General features: G+C 43.8%; 1 protein-coding gene across 6 annotated transcripts in view; it reads right to left on the bottom strand.

The window, feature by feature from the left end:
- RNF144B (ring finger protein 144B) overlaps positions 1 to 21,350 on the bottom strand; it is a 77,354-nt gene that overhangs the window by 50,309 nt on the left and 5,695 nt on the right. For all 6 annotated transcript variants that reach the window (XM_040645099.1, XM_040645096.1, XM_040645095.1 and 3 more), the window contains exon 2: positions 15,465 to 15,665. In XM_040645099.1, coding sequence (XP_040501033.1) covers positions 15,465 to 15,629 — 165 coding nt within the window. In that variant the 5' untranslated portion in view covers positions 15,630 to 15,665. The remainder of the gene's footprint in view (positions 1 to 15,464; positions 15,666 to 21,350) is intronic.

Here is a 21,350-nt window from a genome sequence, read left to right as displayed (position 1 = left end):
GGGGGGGGAGGGTTATAGGTGGTGCTGACTTGTACTTTAATTGCCCTCTTTTGAGTCAGTCTTCTTTTTCTTTCTCTTAGTAAATCCACAGCCTTGCATATCCAAGACTGGTCTTGACTGTCTTGTTAAAATCTAACCTACTTACTGGCTTTGAAAAGGCACTTTCCAAATTTCTCTTTAAGTTTTATTTATTTATTTATTAGAGAGAGAGAGTGTGAGGGCTGGGGGAAGGACAGAGGGAGATGGAGTCTTCAAGCAGACTTCTCAGAGAGCAGAGCCTGATGCGGGGCTCCATCTCAGGACCCTGGGATCACGAACTGAGCCGAAACCAAGAGCCACCCAAGTGCTCCCAAATATTCTGAGGCAGCGCCATAGTCTGGCCAATTAGACTATTAAGGCAAAGATCATAAGTCAAAGCCATATGATGTTTCAGAAATGTGTGTCAGTGCTCACAAAAGAGACAGAGGGAGTCTATGTATTTGACAGCACAAGAGAGTGAGCAAATCATATGTACTTCACCCAAAGGATGCTCTGCAAGGACCCTAGACCAGGGCAGCCCCCCTGGAGGAGGAGCTGAAACTCAGGTCATTGCGCTCCTCCCCCAGCATTTCTGACTTCGTAGGTGGGGCTCCAGAACTTGAAATTCTAACGCGTTCCCAGCTGCTGCCCTGAAGACTATACTTGCGGAACTCCTGGCCCACAATTAAAGTCCCTTACATGAGAGACGGGGGAAAGGCAGTCGATGGGGATGAGAGTATCTGCCAAACACCAACGGTAGGTGTGATACACATCTTAATATTCTCTCATTCACTCTTCACAGCAACTCGGAGACTGGTATTATCATCCTCATTTCACACTGAAGCATGAGAAAATACTGGGATATTTGCTACTTGAAAACACTACTTTTTTTCCTCAACACCATAAACTTTAAAGTCCTTCAAAGACTAGACATCATTCCATATGAAAACAACTTGGATAAACACCCGACCTAGGAAAAGCAGCTATTACAGCTATGAATTTCTTTTTTCCCACCGTGGTAAGTAAGGATCTCTGTGCTTTGGGGTCCCCTATCTATCCATTACCCTCAGCACACAGGAATCACTTGGAAACAAGTCCTCTAGTGACTACTAGTAACTTCCACAATGTGATGTGCGTTGGGTGTGGAAGAACATCAGTCTTTGAACGTGAAGGTCGGGCCCTGACGGTTGACTTTGGTTTCAACATCTGAATCTATACGACGTGTGCTGGGAGTTTCCAAGTGTGCAAAGCAGTTGCCTTAAACCTCTTAGCCCTTGGTGTCCCCAAATAATGTGCCTGACGTCACACAGCTGAGAGTTCACAGCACTTTGGTCTGGGGCTCAGTCCTTTGGTCTGGGGCTCCGGCCACACGTGTGTTCAGGTTCTATACGCTTTGGTCTCTGGAAAACTTGTTGGATTTTTTTTTTTTTATTCAGTTGCTCTTTACATCCTCTTTGTACTAACTAAACTTTAATGTACATGAAAACCAGCTGTCAGTTTTGCATTACATAGGCCCTCGTCAAGCTTTAGAAACTACAGATAGAATCGATAGAATCGTAAAAACCTAATGATGGGGCTCTTCCATTGTGCGTGCTAACAAATAAAATTAAGGGAGCACATACGATGTCCTGGGCGGTATATTATGCATTTTCACAAACATCGCTCTTATCATCCAAACAACCCTATGATCCGGGAATTAAGAGTATGGATCTTGGGCAAGTAACTTAATTCTGTAGTGGTTTCTTTTTCTTTTTTTGAGAGAGAGAGAGAGTGTGCGCGCATGAGAGTTGGGGTGGGCAGGAGGGGGAGGGGCAGAGGGAGAAGGAGAGAGAGAAACTCAAGCAGGCTCCACAGTCAGCATGGAGCCCAACACAGGGCTCAGTCCCACGACCCTAAGATCATGACCTGAGCCGAAACCAAGAGTCGGACGCTTCACCAACAGCCGCCCAGGTGCCCCTGCACTGGTTTCTTAATGTGCAAACCGGAGGGTAAGAGTCAATAGGGGGAAAAAATAGTACTCTTGCATTTCACATATTACATGGCAGGTACTTCAAGGCTTTGCTTGTCCTTCCTTGATTTTTTTAATAGATGAATAAACTGAGGGTCACAGACATTGAATAAAAACCCTCCACCCTACATTCATGTGGCTAATAACTCACAAACACCAAAAGAGTCAAACCAAAAGGACCTCCCTACGGGGGTGGGAAAACCATTGAGGCTTTTGGTTAACACAGAGCTTATGTATTTCCCTGAAAATGAGGTATTGACCGGGTCTAGCCTGATCCCAGGAGGTGCCACGCCCAACTGAAATCCACCAGGATCAAAGTGCAGAGATCCACCCAAAGTGCAAGGATCCACCAGGATCCTTGATGCACTTCAATAGTCAGAAAAGGGAGCTTTAGAGTTCACTGAATTTTCTAGTGAGTTTCCAACCTCTTTGGCTTCAACCTGGCTCCATTTTTATAAGTTCCTTTTCCTACATAGTAACATCTGATCAGGGAACATAGACTCTTCTGTGTGATAATGCCCCCCTCACCGACATTAGGACCGACATTATAAGCAGTATGTTCTCATTCATTCATGTCTCCAAAATACAATACACTTTTCTTGATAGGACCCATTTTTCTAGCTTGACAGTACTGTGGATACCAGGGTAGAAAATCAGCTGAAACTGTACTAGTACTGGACATACTGTGTATTTTTTAAAGACAGACTCATAAGATGAGCTTATTTTGCTATAATTTGCTTCCTCCTTAAAAGAGGAAACACTGATTAAACAATGAGATATGTTCTTTTTCACATCTCAGATTAGAGAAGGTAAAAAATTTGAAAATATCCGGAGTGTCAAAAAAAGGGGGCTTTCCTACCCATTCGGTGGGGGCTGTTGCCACAACAGTTTGGGGGTGGGACAATCTGGCAACATACCAATTTAAACTGCACATACCTTTTTATTAGGCACTCCTACTTCTAGAAATTTTTCCTAAATAGATACAGTTTCACAAGTCCAAAACTTTTCATTTAAAATAGCAAACACTTAAAAAGGAAGGTGGGTCTGTATACTCTTACATAGAAGCATGCCCACAATACAGTTAAGTTAAATTTATAAATCTCAAATTAAAGAAAAATATCTATAGATAAAGATCCCATTTCTCTATTAAATGATGTGTATGAACATGTATCCATCCCTGTGTTCACATATTTGCACACAGAGAAGGAGTCTGGAAGGCGAACTGATCGTACAATCCATACGTGGGAAGCTTTTGTTTTTGTTTTGTTTTAAAACCAGCATGGGGGCACCTGGGTGGCTCAGTCGGTTAAGTGTCTGACTCTTGATGTCTGCTCAGGTCATGATGGCAGATCTCGAGATCGAGCCCCGTGTCAGGCTCCACGCCAGGCATGGAGCCCGCTTAAGATCCTCTCTCTCCCTCTCCCTCTGCCCCTTCTTTAATTTAAAAAGGAGAGCGCAAGGACAAATGGGGTGAGAAGGAAGAAACTAAGCAACGAAGGTTTCACACTATTTCTGACCACATTCTCTGCCCCCATCTGCATACACGAACTCGGTGAACCAAACTTTTACACTGTGGCTGAAATCAAAGTCTGGGACCCAAAGCCCTTCTGGGCTGGCAGTGGAAGAGAAGAGAGCAATTAGCCCCTGTGCCCTTTCCTCCTGCCTTGTCCCTTGGGGCCTTCATTTGCCTGCTGACTTCCCATTTCTACAAAAAGAGACACAGAGGAACTAAACACCCTGCACAGCCCACCTGAAATGACTGCAAACTTTGCAGAAGCAGTGGCATTAACTGCAGGAGCTCTGGTTCCGGCACCGTCACTGCTGCTGGACCCAGGTACTTTAGGAAACCGGCAATCAGGTGCATGATTGGAGGGCTGCATGGGCCTGCGTGGGCCTCAAAATGTGAGCACACAAACCCCAATGTCTGTAAGGCAAGTAAACGAGGAACTACGGTGTAACGATTTCATGATCCTTAAAGTAGGGATATGTTTTAATGACCGATTTGGGTCATCACTTTATGGATGGAATGAGTTAAAGCACTTAGAACAACATCTCACGCTGAATCACGTGGACAAATGGTTGCTGCTATCATTCAACAGTGGTCACTGGTGATGCCTTTCTTCCTGGGCTTCTGCCCGCAGTGAACTTCAGGTCAAGGCTAAAACGGATCGTCGTCAGATTGCGGGAATGGAAGGCAATACAGATACTTGGTTGGTTTGGTTTTTTTTAAGACTTATTTGAGAGAGTGCGCATGAGCGGGGGGAAGAGGCAGAGGCAGAGGGAGAAGCAGACTCCCCTGCTGAGTTAAGCAGGGAGCCCAATGGGGGGCTCGATCCCAGGACCCGAGGATCATGCCCTGAGCCAAAGGCAGACACTTAACCAACTGATCCACCCAGGTGCCCCCGCAATACAGATATTTGTAAGAAATTTATTTGACTTGATTTTAACACTAAATGCTTTCAGAGCAGAGTTGATCATTTTTACACTAGGGTAACCAATGCCACCAGGTAAGAACCATGTTTGAGCTTTTCACCAATAAATCCCCCCAATCTAGTATTTTGCTTGTCAAAGTAAGTATTTGTTGACTCGTAATTGTCCTGACCAGGCCATGAGACTTCATTAGGAACTAAGCCAGTGGGGTATTAAAGGAAGAAAAGAAGAAGATGCTAGAAAGAAGGAAAGACACAGAAGCCTGAGAGGCATCATCACGTAAGAGGCAGCAGAAGGTGATCTGGACAGACACGGTGCAACAGGACTTCAGCGTCAGCCCTAGGGAATATGATTCGAGCAGGAGTGCCTGAAAGAATGACAGGAGTGGCATTTTGACAGCAACATTTTAAAAAATCAGACATTAGTATCCAAATGCATAGGAAGGAGAAATTGGGACACGAAAATACTTTGCACACTCCAGACTTCAAAACTGCAGTCTGCCGTGATAAATACAGCATATGTGGATGAGGGGAGTGTTCTCCAAGATCTCATCGCCCCCCCCCCTCGTTTGCTCCCTTCCAGACCATTCTCCACTCTGTGCCAGAGCCATCCTACCTACCCCGTTCCCAAACAAAGCCTTTCGGTGGTTCCATAATGCTCTTTAACAAGGTCTACAAGACCCTCCCCATCCTCCCTCTCCAACTTCATGCTCAAACACCCCCACACCTCCCACAATATGTTCCAGGGACGTCTCTCAGTGCAGTTCCTCAGTATGCCGCCCTTCCTTGGCTCTGTGCATTCACCAAGTGTGGCTGACCCTTCTCTCTGGGGCACTCTTCCTGTCCACAGCCTCACCAACACTGCCATCAAGCAACCTTCTAGTCCTCTCTCAGTCTTAGCCACTCAGGAAACCTTCCCTGACCTCCCTGAGTCTAGTTTAGGTGGCTTCCATTATGCTCCCATAGCACACTGTACTTCCCTCATCGGAGTGTCCGCTTCCCACGGGAGAACCGGACTGGTTACACCTATCCACCCAGCGCCGTGGCTGGTACGTGGCCGTATCAACTGGAAGAGCAGAATAAGGATTAAGATGAGAACACACTGGGGCACCTGGATGGCTCAGTTGGTTAAGTGTCTGCCTTCAGCTCAGGTCATGATGCCGGAGTCCTGGAATCAAGCCCTGAGTCAGGCTCCCCACTCAGCAAGGAGTCTGTTGTCCCTCTGCCCTCCCCTGCTTGTGTGTGCATGCTTTCTCTCTCTCTAATAAATAAAATCTTAAAAAAAAAAAAAGATGAGAATAGACTTACAGGAAATTGGAATAAAGATACAACTACGAAAGAATAAATAGAAAAGCTTTGGTGACTCAGTGGCTGTGAGGGAAAGTTCTCTCACTCTACTCCCACTTCTGCCTGCTCTCTGGTCATGGTTTGCATGTGTGGCCAGCCTATCGTATTCTGATACGTGGTTTGAAAAATTAAACTTTGGCAAGGTATGCTGTGGAAAAAAAAAAGACTCTCCACAAAACACCAACACAGATTGCCAACGTACCATCTTTTTATAACCTTCTTTGTGGAAAAGAAATTAAATCTTCCGTATTCCAGTACCACCCCCCCTTCCTGATACCATATGCTTTCCTAAGAGAATATAGAAACGCCTCAAGTACTTGTTCAGCCCATGATCAAAGTCAAGAACGTTGTGCAAATAAAGCTCATTCCAAAAGCTTGTGTCAACAAAAGGGTGGAGGGGTGGGGAATGGAGTTCTATTTAATAATATCCCCACAATGGATGGAGCACCGTGGGAGAATTTTTAATGAGCAATCTTATCCTAACAATAGGATTAGCTTCATTCAAATAATATAGAGCTAGTGAGCAGAATAAAAATTATATTTCAACCAGTTTTGTTCTAGAGAGCAGACTAATAGGTAGACTTTATATGGAAATAGGTTTCAAATGGATATAAGGAAAGACAGCTTAGAATTTTAAATTCTGTAGAGGTGCCTGGGTGGTTCTGTTGGTTAACTGTCCGACTCTTGATTTCTGCTCAGGTCATGATCTCAGGGCCCTGGGATCGAGCCCCAAGTCTGGCTCCGTGATCAGTGGGGAGACTGCTGGAGACTGTCTCTCTCCCTCTCCCTCTGCACCTCCCCCCACTCACATGTGCTCTCCCTCAAATGAATAGATGAATCTTTAAAAAATAATAATAATAATTTAAAATTCTGTAATTGAAGAGTCAGTGTCATGGTATGTCCCAATCCTAGAGGTTTTCAAGCAAAATTTTGATGATCACACTAAAATTAGTAGAGACCTATGGACATACTAGCTGCATTCCAGGCCCTGGACTAAATGCTTTCCCCAGATTATCTATTGCAATCTTCTCGTAACCTTAGGTGATTATTATCCCTATATTCTGTAAAAGAAAACGAAGCCTTAGACTACCCAAACACATGAGTGGCTACCACCCGCTTGTCCAAGCCACTCTCACCTCTGGCCTGGATTACCGTATTTATCTTCTAACTAGTCTCCCTGCCTTCATCCTTGCCTCTGTAGTTAATTCTCTATGAAGCAGCCGGGGTGACTCTGATGGTTAATTTCATGTGTCAACTTGACCAGGCCACAGGATGCCCAGATATTTGGGTGCAACATTATTTCTGGGTGGATCTATGAGGCTGTTTCCAGATGAGACTGGTATTTAAACTCGTAGATGGAGGAAAGCAGACTGCCTCCCCATGTGGGTGGGCCTCACCCAATCAGTTGAGGGGGGACCACAAGGCAGAGGAAGGGAGAATTCCTTCCCTCTGCGTGACCAGATGAGCTAACTCATTGGTCTTCTCCTGCCTTCGGACTGGAACTTACACCAGTGGTTCTCCTGAGGCTAGTCTCCAGCTTGTAGGCAGGAGATCACGAGACTTCACCTCCGTAACTACGAGCGAGTTCCTTAAAATAAATCTATACATACACACATGTATCTATATCTCATACTGGAGCTATGTAGATCTATGTCCAATGGATTTGTTTCTCTGGATGGCCCTTATTAACACCGTGATCCATTTAAAACATAGTTAAATCAGCTGCCTGGGTGGCTCAGTGGATTAAGCATCTGCCTTCGGCTCAGGTCATGATCCCAGGGTCCTGGGATCAAACCCCACATCAGGCTCTCCGCTCAGCAGGGAGTCTGCTTCTCCCTCTCCCTCTGCCACTCCCCCTGCTTGCTATACCCGAACACCAAGCACAAGCCCAGTGTCGGACCTCCACGCTGCTCCCTTCTGCCAAAAGCTCTCTTTGCCAGATACCTACACAGCTTGTTTCCTCCATCCTCCAGGCCTCTGCCCAAGGAATCCCTTATCAGCGAGGCTTCCCTGACCATCCAACACATAGCAGAAACCCCCTCTCCTACAGCACTCACCACCCGCCTCACCCTGCTCTGTTTTAACTCAGAGCCTCCATCATCATCTGACTTCCGTATCTGTTTGTCAGTATCCGTGCTTTGCCTACAATTTGAGCTCTCTGAAAACCAGGCCTTGATCCCACCGCTCACCGCTAGATCTTGACCCTCAGAACTATACATGGCACAATAAATATTTTTGTATACGTGCAAGAAATGAAGCCCAAGCAACCAGATTTGAAACCCAGTCTCAGAGACACCGAACCAGACCGGCATCCAGAGAGAGGAGATACAGCAGAGTCGCTCAGCCTGCAGAGCGTGGTTTCCCTGGCCGCTCTTCCCTCTTGGTACATTTCACCGCTCGCCTTGAATAAGTGAGTGGTGAGCACTAGGCATGGATGAGATCATGGGGCCAGAAAGCCAAGTCCTCCTGAGTCATCCCTCCTCCGTTTCTCATGCTGTTACAATTGGCTCCCACTTCTCAGATCCTATCTGTCCTGCAGCAACCCCCTCGGTGGGAAAATTAGTACCAACATTTACATTTCACATCAGCAACTTGCCTAATACACAGTCATCACAGCCTGATCATGGGAACTCTTGAGTTCAAGCAGTGAGAATACTGAAGTCATTTACAAGCAAACAATGACAGACGAAGGCTCTGAAAACCTGACAAAGGTAAATTCACTTTACCCATAAGACTAACCTTATACACCGCATATTTTTACCAGAAACCAACAGAACAAGAGAGGGCTTTACACTGGCCGCGTGGACTTCTGTCCATCCCACAGTACTGGAAGACAGGGGAATTCAGAGAACTAGAGAATTTGAAAGATTCAGAAAGGCTGGCAGGTCACGACCAGAGGAGGGGACATAAAATTTTTGTGACCTCGCTGGCCTGCGATGCTTCATGATTTCTTGCCGTTCCAGAGCGTTCCTAATAAAAAATACTTAAAGTGATGTTAGACTATACCTATCAAGCCAGCAGGTTATTCCACTGGGGAGAAGTAGCTTTTAAATAAATGGTAGCTTGAGACACTTCCATCTGTTCCCTTACATGCATCAGGAATGTGCTGATCTAGTCGCTATTATGATTTTTTTAAGGTTTTATTTTTATCATTTTTCTTTTAATTCCAGTATAGTTAACATACAGTGTTAGTTTCAGGTGCACAATACAGTGATTCAACACCTCCATGCATGACTCAGTGCTCATGAGGACAAACGCCCTCTTTGATTCCCTTTACTTCACCCAACCCCCACCCACCTCCCCTCTGCTAACCATCTGTTTGTTCTCTAGAGTTTAAGATCTATTTTTTTGGTCTCTTTTTTCCTTTGTTCGTTTGTTTTGTTTCTTAAATTCCACATATGAGTAAAATCATACGGTATTTGTCTTTCTCTGACTGACTTAATTCAAGTAGCAGGATACCCTCTAGATCTATCCATGCTGTTGCAAATGGCAGCATTTTGTTCCTTTTTATGGCTGAGTGATATTCCATTGTATATATACACCACATCTTCTCTATCCATTCATCTGTCAGTGGGCACTTGGACTGCTTTCATAGTTTGGCTATTGTAAATAATGCCTCAATAAACATAGGGTGCATATCCTTTTGAATTCGTGTTTTCATACTCTTTGGGTAAACACCCTCTTCTGTTCACTGTTAAAGTTGTATTGCTTTTCCTCTAAGTCCCACTTGTACCTCTTCAGCTGAAGCAGCCAGCCATCAGCCAATCTTCGGACAAATCCAACAGAGAAACCTCTCTCTATCCTAATTGTGAGTCTGTGGGTGTCTCGGAATAGCAGTAAGGCTGAAACCGCCTCTATAACTCTCTTTTTATAAAAGGCTAATGAGGAAGGCGGTCAAGTCTTTACAGGATTTCCTTTCTCTAAAATAGTTACTGAAACACAGAACAGCTCAGCATACTGATGGAACTCAGGAAAGAAAGCAGCAACAACACCAACTCACCAGAGACTTGGCTCTGAGCTAGCAACTGCCCTGGGGTTCCCACCTGACGCCCCCCACAACGCTCTGAGATCGCCACGATCCTCCCCTACCTCCCTCCACCCCCCAGGTGAGGACACTAAGGTTCAGAGAAGCCGAAGATCTGGCCTAATGTCACACTCATGGATGGCGAAGACTGACCCTGAGCTGGGGTCTCTCTCTCCCTCCAAATCTGCATGGGTTACCCACCACCGGAAAGGGAACGCGGAGATGGCAGCAGAAAGACAGCACTCCTTCCAAAATCCTACTATAGCTATCAGTTAGAGTCCCGGAAAGAACCACCGAAGGTTCTCGGCTTCATTTGAAAATTACCACCCCGTGTGGACACACTTGTGAGCACGAGTAACACAAACACACACGCACACAAACACACACGCGCACTAGTGCACGCACACACTGAAACTCTTTCCAAACTGTAAACGTCTCCCAGGCCGTATGTGGGCTTTTCTTAAAGGTCACTCAACAGGCCCCAAGGAAAAGAAGGGCTTGGCCTAAAAAGTTTTATATTTCCTCTCACTTTTTTTAAACATTGGAAAATCCATTTGGCTCAGAGAAATGAATAGTAAAAGGAGTTCTAACTACTTAGAGCCAACGAAATGTAATGGAAAAAAGGCAAGAATAAGGCTGGACGTTATTTTCTTTTTGCTCAGCACATCCTGTCTGTAATCTGAAAGGTAAATAGGCCATGCCCAACATACCGACTCTTTTCAGGTGAAATTATCTAGGTTATAAAAACAAGCAACTGTGTTTCCATTATTCTTTAATTCGTGGCGGACAGAAATAGCTTCCAAAATAAATCAGAGAGGCAAAAATTGCTCACCAGGGAGCAAACCCACAAATTTTCCCTCCTTTGATAACGGACTTTTGTGAATTTTTTTTTTCTTCCACTTGAATTATAACGGTGTGGTGTTATCTGAAAGAGTATGTTGCAAATGCCAGGAAAGGAAATTTGGAATTTTCGTGTTTGGGTTATTTGAATCCATAGGAGAGAGGGAGAGAGAGAGTAGGGAAGAGAGAGAGTTTCTGCATATCATTAGTTAATACACTAACATCCCTGAGATCGTTACCCTTAGAGTCATTTTGCAACACCTCTCTCCAAAACCCCCCCAATATCAACTTCTTTGGCTCCACAAGGCACCTCATGATCTATGAGTTCAGTCATGTTAATGAGAGCTACGCCCATTTCTGTCCTGTATAGACTTCCTTGCTTTACACTGTACTTTCTTCTGTATATTAAAGCTGAGCAAATAGTCTAACGGAAACCACCATCAGAAACAGAACACACGAAGTTCCTTTAACAAGAAACTAGCTATATGATTTAAACAGGGTCCCCTGCTTTTCTTTTAACCACAAGATTTCACAGACCCTCTCAAGTGCATTATGTCCCTTCCAAGAGAGGAAGAGAGAACATACCAGTTTCTGAGCTAATTTGACCATGGAACACTCTATTCACGGATCACCTCTGTTTCGCAGAGCTGGAGGTCCATAGAACACACGTGGGTTGGGGGCACTTATTTAAAGGCCAGATCTCCCTAAAGATAGGGAATGAGCTGGTTCACATCCAAGGTCAAGTCAGACACTTCACCTCTATCCATACTGCTCTCCCAGGGCACATTGATCTTGGAAACAGAAAGAATTCAAGCTCACAGCAACCTGGTCAGAGATACTTCTTAGGGAAAACAAGACAAGGATAAAAGGTATAGAAAGCTTTATTAAATCTATGAAAGTATACAGAATCCAGCAGGAGGACCATTCCATTTGGTCACCCGCCTAATGAGGAGGGGAGGGAGAACTCTCTCAGCAAAACTATTTTAAAGACACAGAATGCACAAGACGTCTTTCCCAGCCAGTAATTAGGAGATGCCAACCAATCATATTTAAAACTGGAAATTAGTAGTATATGCCCTATTTAAAAATGTCACAAGGGGCCGCTGGGTGGCTCAGTCGGTTAATCGTCTGCCTTTGGCTCTGGGCATGATCTCAGGGTCCTGGGCGCCCAGGGGGGAGTCTGCTTCTCCGTCTCCCTCTGCCTGTCCTCCCTGCTCGTGCTCTCTCTGTCTCTCTCTCTCTCTCAAATAAATATATAAAACTTCAAAAAACAAAATCACAAATTTCTTTTCAGCCTTGAAAACACAAAACACACTTGGTATCTTTAATATCAATATTTAATATCTAGGGGTGCCTGGGTGGCACAGCGGTTAAGCGTCTGCCTTCGGCTCAGGGCGTGATCCCAGGATTCTGGGATCGAGCCCCACATCAGGCTCTTCTGCTAGGAGCCTGCTTCTTCCTCTCCCACTCCCCCTGCTTGTGTTCCCTCTCTTGCTGGCTGTCTCTATCTCTTTCGAATAAATAAACAAAATCTTTAAAAAATATATTTAATATCTAATATGTAAGTGCAAACTAAAATCTGGGGGATCAGACACATCCTTTGATAGCTTTTTAAAAAGAGAAATAAGAGATCTAAACAATAAAAAGTTAGAGCAGTATTTCAGGTGAGTCTGATGCCAATTGCAAATTTACAGACACTAATGTAATCAACTACATGCAGCTTACTATTTTGGTAGATCAAAGGGAATGGGGTATCAGGAAGCCAGGGAAGGTTAATGTTTACAGGCACAGAAAGTTCCAGACTTGGAGGGATATCAAACATACCAAGCCATTTGACTTTCTGGTTTGGAGCACTCACTCCCCAACAATGAGGAAGTACGATCACAGATGACAGAACAATCTACATGTCCTAGCTCCCACCGTCAAATTGCCAAAGGAGAACCGAGAAGCCATTGTGTTGTTTTTAACAGGGAACTAAGAACTCTTGCAACAATGCTTGTGACAGGATCAGACACCACGTCTGCGTCTGCGTGTGTACTTCTCCACCCGACGCTGGTGCACGAACGGGAATCCTGACCTGCTAAGTCTCGTCGCAAAAACTCAATTCCAGATCCTGCCTGTTCAACATCAGTCACCCTGAGACACAAATTTCCATCCTGCCTTTAACCAAACATTGCTTCTGACTCATTTATTTCAAGGATTAGGCAAGGGTCTGAAACACAGGTGAGAAAGTCAGAGAAATAATCCCTTCGGAAGCACAGCCCTCGGCAGCCAAGCAAGACCAAAGGAAATTGAAGCCACCCCTTGGATGACACGGTCACTTCCTTAAGCAACACAGGCCAACAAGAAGAGGAAGAACCAGCACCGAAGTCGAGCCCTCGTCCTGACACCTACTAGAAACGCAACATCGCCGGCCCGGGCTGCACCTTCCTCGCCCAGCTCTATTTCTTCCCGAAGCCCTATTACCCAATCCTGTATAATTCGTCCATTTATTAGGTTTATTGTTTATTATGCAACTGCCTTTGATGAATGCGAGCTCCTAAGAGCAACAATCTCTGCTGGGCTTTGTTTCTCAAACTGGTAAGTTCCAGAGCCTACAACAGTTCCTGGACATGGGGAGGGCTCCGTGGGGACCGAATGATTAAATGGATGAACAGTACTATTCGCTGCCATCTTTGGATCTCAGAATTAGAGACCTGGGAGAAGGATTTTAGTCACTTTCTTTTTTACCTAAAAAATCATCCTAAGGCTTCTCCCCACCCTAATTCTCAATTCAAAAAAATTTTTTAATTGATATACACGAGCTTGAGAACATGTCGTGCTGATTAAATTAACTAAGCAAAAAGAGATGGAGCAAAATTTATTTCACCTTAACTTTAGTTATACTGGTTGTTTTTTTTTTTTAAGTTATGCTTAGTAAACATAGCTCTTGATAAATGATTCTACTTCCTTACTGATTCCTTTCTCCTTGCTCCCCTTGACGCTGGTCACTGGAACTGAACAATTCAATTTGCTTCTCAAGTCAGAGCATTAAACCCACCTTTGTCTGGTGATTATTATACTTGTTGTATAATAAGTATTAACAGTCTGCCCATACAAGGCGCACCAGCAAAGATAAATGGTAAATATTGTAACTGAGGCATCAGGCCTCTGCCACACTGAGATCCCAGCACACATCCTGCGTGAGTCTTTACCCATCTTCAGTTTAAAAGCGTAGTTGATGCAAATACAAACAGGAGAGAGGCAGGTAATATAAACAGAGGAGGGGCACCTGCTGGCTCAGCGGGTTGAACATCTGACTTTTGGTTTCGGCTCAGGTCATGATCTCATGGGTCATGGCATCAAGCCCTGTGTTGGGCTCTGTGCTGGGCGTGCTGTCTGCTTGGGGTTCGCTCCCTCTGCCCCTCTCCCCACTCGTGTGCTTGCTTGCTCTCTCTTTAAAATAAATAAAAATAAATCTTAAAAAAAAAGAATAGATATATAGATAGGAATTGATGATTATGATATATACATAGAGAGAGAGAGAGAGAGGAAAGATCATCTATTTCTGGGCCTATTAACATAGACCCAGAGTAGCTGTATCTTACCACTTCTTCATTCTTTCATGAAATTTCCCAATTGGGGAAACAAAAATGTGTCAAGCCCAGACATGGCCCACGAGTATCACTTTGCAACCCTTGTTTAAAGCCTCAGCTCAGAGATCACTGCCACCAGGATGTCCCTCCCACCCCCAAGTGGGTGAGACGTTCCTTTGGGTACGTCGCGCTTCCCATGATTTCACTAAACTTATAAGGTTCCTTCAATGCGTCCATCTACCCTGTGGGAAGCATCTCATTCACGGCTATATTCCCATCACCCGGCAGAGTCCCTGGTACACAGTAGGAGCTCAAATGACACTTGAATAAATGAAAATTTGATTAAGACCACCTGGGTTCATGCTTCTAGCAGCCACTTAGAATCTATCAGTCTGTTTCCTATCTTCACACCTTAACCAACCAACCTTCAGGGATCTGTGCGGTCAGGGTCACAGACATTGATATCAAGTGTCAGAATCAAAGAGACAAGCCCACCCCTGGAGATCTGCAGGCTTCTCTTCATTAGGAGGAATAAGTACCACCCCGCATATTGTGAAAAAAGAAAAAGAAGGCGCAGTCATTAAGCGTCTGCCTTTGGCTCAGGGCGTGATCCCAGCGATCTGGGATCAAGCCCCACATCAGGCTCTTCTGCTAGGAGCCTGCTTCTTCCTCTCCCACTCCCCCTGCTTGTGTTCCCTCTCTTGCTGGCTGTCTCTGTCAAATAAATAAATAAAATCTTTAAAAAAAAAAAAGAAAGAAAGAAAAAGAAAAAGAAGGAGATATGACAAAGTCAAAGAATTAGGTATCATGTACTTTGTAGGAAAGAGCAAGTCTATGAAAGAAAATTCAGTAAATTGCTACCTGCTTTCTCCATCATTCAAAATATCTGACAAACTCCTTACAGATGGTAGTTAATTAAGACGTGTTAGAAATATTTCTATTTTGTTCCTTGCCTACTCCTTTAAGAACAGATTCTGCTTATTTAACCAATTATTAAATTTCACACTTACATTACCCTTTGCCTAAACACCAGTAAGTACCAGATTTCCCATTCAAGGTACTACTTGGAGACAGAGCCAAACATGGAACTGCTCTCCAAAACAGGGGCCTGTTATCACAAACCCTGGCTTCTCAGAAAGCCATGGAAGCCGATCCCATCCTTCTACAGTTCTCCCCTTCTGTAGTTTCTTGCGCTCGTGACGCAGGCATCAGGGAAAACTTACAGCTGTGCAGAAGAGGCAGCGGCATTCCTGGAGCGTGGTCATCTTGTCCAGGGACTGTTCGCACAAGCAGAGTTTGCAAGTGACAAGGGGGGCTGGAGCCAGGTCTCCCGCCGTCGGATTTTCGGTGGTCATGGTGAGATACTGCAACTTCCCACCTGAGCCCATCAGCCTGTCCTCAGCTTTCTTCGGTCTCCTCAATCCCTACAGGAAGGTCCAAAGCAGAAAATATTATATTCATTCATACAGCTGAATATTATATTCATTCAACACATTTGGGCCCCACCAGGGCAAACCTTCCCCTTCCACACTGTCAAGGCACACAGTAAAGGCATTTCCGACAACCGTGGGCGACAGAGCTTGCCACCTTGGCAAGGTGCTCCTGGAGTCCTGACGTGGACAGTGACCCCACCATCCTGACTCCTCTCCTGTAAATTATGGGAATGAAAAGACCACAGGGAACAAACCACACCATTTAGGAATTGCATCGCCACAATCCAACAGGTTAAAAAAAAGACACTTGAAAATAGGATGTCACTCAAAAAAATTAAACAAAGAATTACCATATGATCCGACAATTCCACTTCTCGGTGTACGCCCAAGAGAACTGAAACCAGGCTGCAAACTGATACTTGCACACCAGTGTTCCTAACACCATTGTTCACAACAGCCAAAAGGTGGAAACTATCCAAATGCCCATTGAGAGATGAACAGATAAACAAAACGTGATATAAACATCCAATGGAATATTATTCAGCCTTAAAAGGGAATGAGACTCTGACACACACTGCAACACAGATGAGCCTTGAAGACGTTATGCTAAGTGAAATAAGCCAGACCCAAAAGGACAAATACTGTGTGATTCTATCAACATGAGGTACCTAGCAAGTCAAATTCATAGAGACAGAAAGTAGAAAGGTGGGGCTGGGACAGGGGGAAATAGAGAGTTACCATTTCATGGGTACAGAGTTTCTGTTTGGAATGATGACAAAATTCTGCAAATGGATAGGGTGCTAATTGCCCAAGACTGTGAGTGTGCTTCATGCCACTGAATTATACACTTAAAATGACTGAAATGGTAAATTTCATGTTATGTATATTTCATACCAATAATTTTTTTTCAACAGGGCATCAGTGTTAATTGTGCTCCTTCATATATGTCATTTCGTTTCAACTTTTGCAACCACGAGGATTCTTTCCTTCATTTTATAGAGGAATTGAGGTCCTGAGAAGTTAAATAATCTGCCAAAGTTCTCAGAGCTTGGATATAGCAGAGAAAAATTCAAACCTCCATCTTCTGAGTCCAAGCCCAGTGCCTGGTCCTTTACACCAGAGTTGCCTCATGGTGGATGTTACATGGAGGGATGGAACATGGAGAGAGAGAAGGAAGAAGGGGTAAGGAGAGAGGGGGGAAAAAGAGAGAAAGAGACAAAAAGCCCATGACTACAAGTATCATAAGTTCACTCAAACTGTACAGAGTGAAATCTGTCTCCAAACACGGCATGACTGTAGAAAGGATTTTCCTACAATGAAAAAAAAAAAATAGAGCTGAAGCCTTTCCATCTGTTTTTATTCAGACAATCTTTAAAAGAGGTCAAATAATTGTGGGAATAATCTTCTATAGTTTGGATCATATCAAGAAATTCCATGTTCCATTTAAAGAGAGGCAAAATCCTAAAGTTCTTACTATTTTAAAAGACTGTGGCCAATTCTAATAAATTTGGCCACAGAAATCATTGTAAACAGCCTCTCCCCCTACGAGAACCAGACTCTTTTCGTCCCCATTTTTGGGCAAAAGAAAGTACATGTTCGGCATTTGTTACATAGCCTCACGGTGGCTTACGTCTCAACATTTAGGTATACAAACTCAAGGGAGAGAAAAACAAACTGGATTAGATGGAAGGAAAAAAAACATCTATAAGATGTAGCTGTACTAACTATCTTAATGTCATACCAGAAAGAATCAATAGTTACTAACTCTCGTAACCTGAAATATTCACGGTTTTTCACCTACTCCCTGAGTAGTAGACTGAATTAAAAATAAAACTGAATTGAAAGCTAACCAATGATCAGCTTCCATGATATTTCTTGGGAAAGGCCCAATAAGGTTCAAGACATGGTGTTCTTATTTGATTAACTATTAATGAGCTATCATCTGAGAGCAAATCAACATGCCTACCAAATTCAGTGTTTTGAAGTTAAAAAAAAAAATCTTTCTTGAGGGTCAATTAGGAGTAAAAATGAGTCATTTTATCTCTCTCCTCTTCCCAGTTTATGCTTAGACAACTATCACCTGTTTGTTTCTCCAAGACACCCCAGTTCCATAACATACATATCACTCATCTCCCCCAACTGCTGTCTTCACATCTCTATTTTCCCAACATGGCACATACAACATATTCTGACTATCTCTGCCCTGGAAAAGAGAAATCCCAAGTCAAACATCAAGAAGAAACGGAGCCAGTACACTTCTCACGATGAGCATAGAATTGTTGAATTACTGCACAGTACACCTGAAACTAATATACACCGTATTTTAGCTATCCTGGAATTAAAATGTTAAAACTTAATACAATTTTAGATGAAGATGGAGGGGGACGGGGAGGAAAAGGAAGAAGAAGGGGGGGAGGAGGGGGGAAGGGGGAGGAGAAAGGGGAGGGGAGGAGGGAGAGGAAGAAGTAGAAGAAATGTAGCCAGTAAATGCTTCCTGAGGAGGGAAGATGGGAATGACACAGGCCAAACAAGCTCACACCACAAATGTCAATTACACCAAGAGCCCATTTGAAGGAAGAGGTTATGAATGGGTAAATCCTGTTGTTCCAACCTGGCAGGAGATCTAGGTATTCTTCAACAAAGTCAATTATTTCTTACAGTCTCTCTCTCTCCCTCTCTCCCTCTCTCTCTCTCTCTCTCTCTCTCTGTGTGTGTGTGTGTGTATATATATATATATATATATATATTTTTTTTTTTTTTAATGTAACCTCTACCCCCAATGTGAGGTTCGAACTCATGACCCTGAAACCAAGAGTTGTATGCTCTACCCAGCCAGCCGGGTGCCTCTATCTTATTTTTTTAGAAAGAGACATATAACACTCGAGAAACGAATATGTAATTGAATACTTCTTAGATTATCTCTTAGAAACTGTCTTTTGAAGGCAGAACTAGAAATTGTGTTTATCATGGCCATCTGAAACATAATCTTATATCTCGAAATACACACATTAAGTGCTCACTCCTTACTCTGTGAGTTACAAATCGAAGCTATAAAAAATATAAAAATATCTATCACTTCCAAAAGTTTCCTCCTGCTCCCTTTACTTGTCATTACTTGTGTACGTGTATTTGTGGTAAGAGCACTTCACATAAGAGCTACCCTCTTAGCAAATGTTCAAGTATAAAATATAGAATTGTTAAATAGAAGCAATATGCTGTTCCCCAGGTATATATTTATCTTCTAACTCATCAAGTTGTCTACATTAAATAGGTACAGCTTCTTGCCTGTCAATCATGCCTCAATAAAGTGGTCTAATATCTATATACAAGTGTTTAAAGGATATTTTATATATATAAATATTTTTATGACAAAAGCCTTTTCCAAAGCAGAGACCTGTTTTGTTCAAACAACAACAAAGATTCCAAGCATTCCAAACAAGGCTGCACTTGTGACTGGGACAGAGGAAGGAGGTCACATACTTCATCTCGCTGAGATGTGAGCAATCCGAAACGATTCTTCAAAAAGAACTGATTTATTTTTCTGTGCGCCATAAACACCAATTCCCTAAAGTGATGGCATTCAAACATTTTTCAAGCAATGGAATTTTACACAAACACAATCTTAAGTAAACTGCCACCGTGGCAAGGAGATAAGGTAAACCAGTGCCAGTGGAAGCAGTACTGGGAGCACCGGGCCAGGTCCCCTGGACCTTTCCCTCAGCAGCCTCCCAGGCACCATCACAGAAGCTGAAGAACTGTGCCAGGCACAGTTGGAAAACCAGCTTCTTGGTTTTTCACTCTGGGCAAAATCAATAACGAATGTTTTAAAAATGAATGACACACAGGGAGTGCTTCATAAAGAAAAAAAGAGCATCAAACAAGAAATCCTTTCCCCATTGACTCATTACATAGAGAGCTCTTCAAGCAATCATCGGGGGAATGCTGAAGTTCTCTCCCTCGAGATGTTGGTGAATGGCTCCAAGGTGTCTAGCTGTCCTCCATTTATGTCTTTTTAGGATTCCCCAGTCCCTGACATGCAACCACCAGCAGCAGAAACTCATCGCCCCCCTGCCAATCATGCACACATGGCATGAATCTCAGAGGGGGTGTCCGGAGAAGGTGACCACAGCCCTGCAGCTCCTGACCCTTCCACAGGACTATATCTGCACAGGGACACGGAGAGTCCACACCCACTTCCCTCCAGGTTTCAAGGAAAGTCTTCCGTCCAGAGAGCCGGCAATTCCTTCTCACTAGCTTGCTCGACTTGTTCTGCCTCATACCTCCTGTTTTACCTAAAATAAGAAAGTGACTTGAATGTTCTACCCTCCTGCTTGTTTTAGAACAGTAACAGTTATCATTGCCTTTTTTTTTTTTTTTAAGATTTTATTTATTTATTCAACAGAGATAGAGACAGCCAGCGAGAGAGGGAACACAAGCAGGGGGAGTGGGAGAGGAAGAAGCAGGCTCATAGCGGAAGAGCCTGATGTGGGGCTCGATCCCGGATCGCCGGGATCACGCCCTGAGCCGAAGGCAGGCGCTTAACCGCTGTGCCACCCAGGCGCCCCTATCATTGCTTTTATAATTATTACAAACGTGACCGAGCCTCTTTTCGGGTGTCAAGAACCCAATCAGAAAAGAATTTTGTCAGAGCACACAAGGGGCATGGTGGGGGGAAAAAGAAAAAGAAAAGAAAGAAACCTGACAGCTGCCTTTAGGTTTGAACTTTCTAAAGTTGGTTGCAGGGCTGGGGGTGGGGTGGAGTGGTGAGGGCGGACTTCACCCAAATTGTAGAAGTGTCACTTGCTTAAATATAAGCAGCCACATACAGGGCAGATGGCTTGGGGCATGCAGGCAAAGAAAGTCCCTTTAAAACATCTGATCTTGCACCAAATTACCAAGAAAGGGGAACCAGCAGTTCTACCTAGCCTGATTGTCTCTGGCACTATCAAGCGTTCGTTATGTGAGAAGCTAGTACTATCTGATAGGACAGAACAGAAAAGTCACTTTTACCCCATGTGTGTTCATTAGGATTGCCAAGGAGAGGAATACCTCACAAACCATGCTGCAAGCATGGGATGTATAAGGAATTTTCATATTCGCTGACGGCCTGAAAAAGCAATCTGCTCCAAAAATGCAGAGGGTGGGAGAGCCAACATTCGAAGTATTTTTAACTAAAGTAGTTTACGCCTGTTTCACTACTGAAAATCACGGCAATTATTCCATTGCACAAAAAAGATAATGCCGTTGGAAGGGATAATGTTTCACCAGGATACTTAACCTAATGGCTCAGGAATTTTTACACCATTCAGCAAAAACTTTAAAGTTCAGATAAATGGATAAAGCACAAGTAAAGAGATCAAGAGGAGAACGTGAACAAACTGAATCAACTGGTTATTACTGATGTAACAGAATATTTATGTAAAAGTCCAGTTGATCTGTGCTGAGGTCTTAATTCCAAATTATGCTCTGAAAGTCTACGATTTACTCAAGAAAAAGGGCTAAAACAGAAGAGGAGACACATGAATACTCCCGAAATGTTTATCTGCCCATGTAGGACACTGAGTCATTCCTGTGAGGTAGCTGGGATAAAAGATATGAATGCATGACTCACGGAGAGCTAACACAGGGAAATGTTTTCAAGAAGGTAGGTGGTGGGGAAGGTAAGGCTGAAGTGTT

The sequence above is a fragment of the Ursus maritimus genome, unplaced genomic scaffold (assembly GCF_017311325.1).
Source record: "Ursus maritimus isolate PB19 unplaced genomic scaffold, ASM1731132v1 scaffold_30, whole genome shotgun sequence".
NCBI classification, from domain to species: Eukaryota; Metazoa; Chordata; class Mammalia; order Carnivora; family Ursidae; genus Ursus; species Ursus maritimus.
This window is presented reverse-complemented; position numbering and strand designations above follow the sequence as displayed.